A 7,169-nucleotide genomic window follows, 5' to 3' on the forward strand; every position below is an offset into this window, starting at 1 on the left:
TGATAGTCAACTTCGATGTGTTTCGTTCGGGCATGAAATACCAGATTCGATGAAAGGTATGTAGCACCGATGTTATCACACCAAAGAACAGGCGGCTGAGCTTGAGGGATTTCCAACTCTCTCAATAACGACTTTACATATATGATTTTGGTTGTGACATTAGCAATTGCCTTGTACTCAGCTTCAATACTACTACGAGACACTGTAGCTTGCTTGCGAGCATTACATGCGATCAAATTAGGTCCAAAGAAGACCACATAGCCCCCCGTGGATCGCCTGTCATCAGGATTACCAACCCAATCTGCATCTGAGAATGCGGAAAGACCACAAGACGATGCAGGCTAGAGATGCAACCCGTACGGGGCAATGAGACAGATATAGCGCAAGATACGCTTCACATCGGACCAATGTGTAGTCATGAGAGCATGAAGATACTGACACACACGATTAACTTCATAGGAGATGTTAGGCCTGGTGATAGTCAAGTACTGGAGACCACCAACAATACTGCGGTGGTCAGTGGCATCATCAAAAGTGAGAAGGTCCCCATCAAGAGCAGAAAATCCGTCAGTAGCAGACATATGAGTCGAGGCATGTTTGCACTTTAGCACACCAGCTCGGCGCAGTAATTCCATAGAGTACATATGCTGAGTAAGAGACAATCCAGCAGAAGACAGCATCTGAGGAGCTAATAAGAATAAATATAATCAACATAGATCAGCAGGTACATGGTGATCTCAGGGCGCTGGAGAAGAAACAAGGATCAGTCTGCTGTAGAGGGGGCAAACCCATGAGCCCGAAGAACAGAGCCAAGGCGTGCATGCCAAGCACGAGAAGCCTGTTTCAAACTCTAGAGCGCCTTCACAAGACAACAAAGATGCTGATGACGATTAGGATCAACAAAGCCTGGGGCTGACGCATATAGTCCTCCTCCTCCAATACACAATGCAGAAAAGCATTCTGAACATCTAGCTGGCGCAACGACCACCCTCATGTGACAGCCAATGAGAGTAGCAAACAAATGGTATTAGGTTTAACAACTGGATAGAATGTATCCTCATAATCAAGTCCATACCTCTGTTTGAAGCCCTTGGCCACTAACCGCGCCTTGTAGCGTTCAATAGACCCATCAGCATGTTTCTTGACTTTGAAGATCCACTTGGAATCAATAATATTGACTCCAGACACAGGAGGAACCAGCTGCCAAGTATCATTCTTCTGAAGTGTGTGAAACTCCTGTTCCATAGCACTGCGCCAATGAGGAATACCGAGAGCAGCCTGAAAATGCCAGGGTTCGCAGTGGGGTCACCCTCAGCCTGTGCAACGCAAGATGCAATCCATGCAACCGTCCCGTCAGAGCGCTCTTTCAGGCAAAAATCCCAGCTTGACTGCAGGTAAGAGGATGGAGAACAACCGGTGCTGGAGCAGGTGGTGGAGACGTGTCGTTGAAGACGACAGTGACGCAGACGAGGCGGCCGACCCGGGAGAGGACGGCGTAGGCGAGGTTCCTGGGGCAGGCAAGAACGGCCTAGGGGACGTCACGGAGGGTGATGCTGGGCCGGGCGACGACGGCCCAGGCGAGGACGACGCGGGGGAGGCGGGAACCCCACACGAGGAGGCCATGTAAAACGTGGTTTGTGGCAACTGCTCGACACCCTAAACGTGGGTGCGGCTATTTCATTATATAGAGGGGTACATAATATGTGTACAATACAATTACAGATAATGTATACTACTCCATATTATGTATAGTCTAACAAAGTTTGCAATATATAATTTCTTTTAATGAGTCGGAGGCAGCTGATTTTGAGATTTTGAGCCCCTGACGCAAATGGATAAGGGAGGTGGCAGAGTTAACTTTGTGTTCACGGCCCAACCCCAACGGACAAGAGGAGCGGCACAACTGATTTTATGTACACGACCCGACCCAAACAAACTAAACGGACATATTTTTGTGTCTGAAATAGGTTGGGCTACAAAGAGATGCCCAAACGCAGCAACTGAATTGAGAGGGGAGAAGCGACATGCATTTTCACGGTGAATAGATTGTGAGAGCGGTACGTGTTCATGAACCATGACCTGCCGACTGTTCTAATTTAATAGCAAAAGGCTTTGTTCATTATCCCAGCATATCATGTCAGCCTATGCAAGATATATACAAAATGAGTTTGTGTTATTGCACTCGGCATTGACCTGTGGTTGGTTCGCAAGTCGCAACTACGGTTACAAATAAGCTGGATTAATCTGATCAGGTTTGACAAAACACATTCCAAGCAAAAGAAAAGTGCAAAACCCATACTACATGCCGGCAGGATTGTTTACAATCAGATAGCCAGACGTGCGCCCTTGAACTTTGTTATTTGTCAGAGAAAGGAAATTAATAATTAATTAACGAAAAATTAGAAAAGAAAATTGTACGTACTTACGTGCGCCCAACTCGTTTCAGATGAACGTGGAGGCAACGTACTCAGGCGCGCCAAGTTAATTCGTGAACCAGCCCTCTATAAACTCGCGTTCCCTCGGCGACGTACCGATCAACTCCGGCGTACGATCAATCGGTCAATCGGCGAGTTAAGTACCCTTTGACGATCATGGAGAGGATTCCGGCGATCGTGGTGGTAGTGTTGATCGCTGCGGCGGCTCAGCTGGCGAGCGCCGGTTTTCCTAACCAGTACTGGCCGGCGCCGGCGCCGGCGACTCCGGCACCTAGCGGTCCTTCGACGGGCTTCCCGACGTCCGGCTGGCAGGACGCCCACGCCACCTTCTACGGCGACGACTCCGGCCTCGGCCACGACTTCGGTACGTATACATCGATCCTCCATGCATATATATACCTACATGCACCATTGCACCGCAAAGTCTTGTACGTGAGCGTCCAAAATTAATGCAGGCGGCGCGTGCGGGTACAGCGGCGAGAACATCGCTGGGCTCTACTCGACGAGGACGGCGGCGCTGAGCACGCCACTGTTCCAGGACGGCCTCGGTTGCGGGCGGTGCTACGAGATCCGGTGCGTCCAGTCAAAGTGGTGCGTCGCCGGGTCCCCCTCCGTCGTCGTCACCGGGACCAACCTCTGCCCGCCCAACTGGTACCAGGCCAGCGACAACGGTGGCTGGTGCAACCCGCCGCGTCAGCACTTCGACATGGCGCCGCCCTCGTTCTACAAGCTCGCCGCCAGGGTCGCCGGCATCGTCCCTATCCAGTACCGCCGCGTCCCGTGCCAGAGGTCCGGCGGCGTCAGGTTCTACGTCGCTGGGAACGACTACTGGCTGCTCCTCTACGTGATGAACCTCGGCGGCGCCGGCGACGTCTCCACCGTGTCCATCAGGCCGGCCGACAGCAGCAACTGGATCGACGCGTCGCAGAACTGGGGGATCACGTACCAGGCATTCACCAGGCTGGAGAAGAGCGTGGGTCTCGTCGTCAGGCTCACCACCGGGAGCTCGCCGCAGAAGACCATCGTGTGCGGCGACGCCATCCCCGCCTACTGGGCCTCCGGCCTCACGTACCAGGGATCTAGCAACTTCTGGTGATCCATATACATATATGCACCGATATGATCCGGTCATATACTTCGATCGATCCATCAACGTGCTAGTGCTTTTTGTTTGATTTTGCTATACTTAAACTTGGAGTTGTAACGACCCACCTCGCTTTTTTTTTATCGTTTTGTTCTCAACTTTAATTTCGTCCATCCGAGTTGTCCTCCTGATAATGTATATCCTTGATTTATGTACTACATCTTCTCCGTGTCTTAGAGTTCCATAATAATTCATTATATGCTTTTGCTAATTCCCGACTAACCGGGAATTATGTTAGCTCCCGACGTTTCTTTGCTGGGACGCTAGGTCGGCCCACATTGGTGTTTTTGTAAGCTTTTGTTTGTTGTTGGGCTGCTAGAGTATGGGTTTGATATCTTTTTGGAGGAGGGCCTAGGTGCTGCTAGAGTCCTACTTACTGTCTTCATTTTTCAGCTAGGTTTTTTTTACCTTTGGACATTTTTATATTTAATTACGTATAGTTACATAATTACATATACGCATGTAATTGGAAATTTATGATTTATACACGGTTACATGTAGATGCGCAATTATGTATACATGTGTAACTGAAATCTCTTGATATTTTTTTATGTGTTTGCACATAGATATGTAATTGCACATATATATGCAATTACACATAGATGCGTATATGCAATTACACATAGATGCGTAATTGCACATGTGTATGCAATTACACATCGATATGTAATTACATATATGCGCGTGATTTTAAACTTTGTATGCAATCTTTTTTTCGATTATATCTTTACTGTATCTAGTAATAAAGGAAGTTTCTCTCTTATTTTTTCGTCCGTTTTTAACTACCCATGTTTTCTGTCAAATTTACGGGTACTGCCACCGCCTAGGTCAACTTAACCCACAGTCTCCCACCCCATGGTTCATCCCAAAACGTTTTTCTTGGTGAAGCCCGACCTCCATCTCTCTTTCTTTATGTAGGGTACCTCCACTTTGAACCCCGCCGCCGCCACATGCCACTCCGGCCGCCGTGGTAGCCTACACGCCAGATCCACCTGAAACAATACATTCTTGGTAGGAATCCGGCCGATCTTGGAAGGCAATCGACGCAGACATCGGTGGCAAGTGCCTGGACGCCATGAACCGGTCCAGGGCGGAGCCGGCTCGGACAACCAGGGAGCCCCCACGGCGAGGACATGGCATGTAGTGGAGCCGGACGGCGGCGCGGACATGACCGTAGGGGAGCCTATGGTGGCGGTTCCTTGGATGGAGAGGGCCTGGAAGGGAGGAATCGGTCCAGGGCGGAGCCGGCTTCGGCAAGCATGAAACCCCGCGGCGAGCATAAAACTCACCTCACCGCACAGCCCCTCCAGCCGCCGCCGTCAGGGGCGTCACCGGGCAAAGCCCGCGTGGCACTACGGCAGCGGGGGCGATCCTCGGTCGCTGATTGGACTGTCGCGGCGGCAAGCGTGTCCTCCTCTCGCAGCGAAGGTGAAGCGAGGCTACGGCGTTGGCAGGCGGCGGTGGTGCGGATTCCGGGACCGATCGTGCCCTAGATGGGCCTAGGCTGGGCCAGACTTCCGTGCAGTCCCTCCCGTTCATATGGTCCTTCGGTGACGCGCATATGCATCCCTGGGCTAATTCTTTATCAGGTGGATGCCTCGGGTAGGTGCTCCGGGCATGGCGGCGGTGGTCTCCTCCTTCGCTGGAGGTGGTCGGCCGGTTTGCAGCGAGTTGTGGAGGCGTGGCTGTCGGTGAAAGCCGTGCTCCGACTCCGGTCATGGAGGGTGATAGCGGCGTCTACTCGACGTTACCTTATTGAAGGCATCGATGTCGCAGCCAGCGTCTACACACTTGTGCTGCTCCGACAAAAACCCTAGATCTGGTTATGCAGATTACGATGGCTGTAGATCGGCATCGCTTTTTACCTCATGGGGCCATCATTTTTGGTGTCGCTGCTGAATGGTAGCGGCAAGTGGTGGAGCGGTGTGCCTCTATCATGTTGACGACGACAAGTCTTGGCGGCATGGCGAGCGGGGCCTCGGTGATGGATGCGGTGTGATAGAATTGTGTGGGATGGAGGTGTTGTATGGCGCCATGGCGGCGTCGACGACATGTATGCCATGGGCTTACGGATCTCTACCCTGAAGATGGACCAGCGGTTGGTGGAGGTGATAGCTTCAGAAGTGAGAGCATGAAGCGATTGTGGAGGGTCTGCTACACTGGTCGTGTGCTCTTGTTTCACCATAGGGTGACTGAGCGATGCCCCTAGTGCCTAATTAGTTGATGGGGTGTTGGTTTCTGATTTAAGGGCATAAGGCCCTGACGACATGATTCTTCACATATTGTTAGGTTGGTAGGTGTTGAGTGGTGTTGTCGGTTTTTGTGATGTATGTCTTTGGCAGATCTTGGTTGAATAAAATCCAAATAAAGGTTGTATGCTTTGCTTTGATGCAGAGGCTAGAGGCTAGGGCTTCGTTCACCCTTTCGAAAAGACTAATGATACCACTATATGTACCGGGTTACAACTAAGATACTACCAGATTGAGATATCATCATGATACGTATCGATTGGCCACCATAGTATCGTAACATCGTAAGATACTACGATACCTATCGTGATACTTACAACCATGCTTGCAACTTATATGCACAAGTCACGATGCAATCATACCATGTAGAACTTAACTGAACACAAACTTAGTCCCCAGAGCTAGCTAAGAGCTAGCAAAACCCAAATAATAAATAAACAAAAACCTAAACGTGCGTTATCTACACTCAGATAGCCTCGATCCGAATTTGATGAAATATGATCGTCCATCTCTTATGAACCATAAATCTCTTTGTTTTTTAGAGGAGGGCCATGCTCTGGTTCAATTTTATAGAAAGAAATCAGAAAAATCTTACAAAGAGCGGTTAACGACCTCTAGACACACAACGGTACCGCGTCTAGACAACCTTAGAGAGTTTTAAGTGGCGAAGGATGAAAAAGTTTTGAGGTGGGACGAACTCGGAAAAAAGGGAGAAATGATACAAAATCTAAAATAGTCTAAACAATTAAACATAAATCACTTGGTAAAACAGAAATTAGAACAAACTTAAATATAATCAAATCTAAGAAATACTGATAACGAAGCTTTAACGCCGTCCAAAATGCTGTAATGGCAAGACTCCGCCTTTTTGTTTTTGTTTTGAAAATCATCCTTAGTTTGACAATGATCGAGACTTCTAAATATCCCTGGCTCCATGTGGCGTACAAAGTTACTAAGCCAGCCACGAGAAATCTTGCTACGCAACATTGGATAAATCTATGTAACATTTCCATTTCCACAAATCATCAAATAACACAAAGTGTTCTATAAGGTACCTCTCGTTACTGGCCTTTCTCTTTCTTGTCCATCTTCAGACTGATTAATTCGAAGTGGCCAAGAGGGCCGAGGCATCCGGCCCGTCGTTCAGCTGCGCGGGCGCTTCATCGCGGTCTCGACCAGGCTTCCTAGCTTCTCACTGGAGAATGCGCCGCACTGCCTGGTGCCTGCCTACCTTCCGTTGTTCGCCTGCCACATGCTCTCAAGAGCACATACGAGAGGAGGGGACGAGCCGACGAGCAGTTGGACGGACGGGGGGACGAGTCACTAGCAGTGATGGTTTCC

The 7,169-nt window shown here is 49.7% G+C and overlaps 1 protein-coding gene across 1 annotated transcript; it reads left to right on the forward strand.

The window, feature by feature from the left end:
• The first annotated feature begins 2,551 nt into the window (after positions 1-2,551).
• On the forward strand, positions 2,552-3,642 carry LOC127313880 (expansin-A17). Its single transcript, XM_051344360.2, has 2 exons — positions 2,552-2,799; positions 2,891-3,642. The coding sequence occupies exons 1-2, from the start codon at positions 2,592-2,594 to the stop codon at positions 3,529-3,531; spliced, it is 849 nt and encodes a 282-aa protein (XP_051200320.1). The 5' UTR covers positions 2,552-2,591; the 3' UTR covers positions 3,532-3,642.
• Positions 3,643-7,169: the final 3,527 nt, after the last annotated feature.

This window comes from Lolium perenne, chromosome 7, assembly GCF_019359855.2.
Source record: "Lolium perenne isolate Kyuss_39 chromosome 7, Kyuss_2.0, whole genome shotgun sequence".
In the NCBI taxonomy this organism is placed as follows: Eukaryota; Viridiplantae; Streptophyta; class Magnoliopsida; order Poales; family Poaceae; genus Lolium; species Lolium perenne.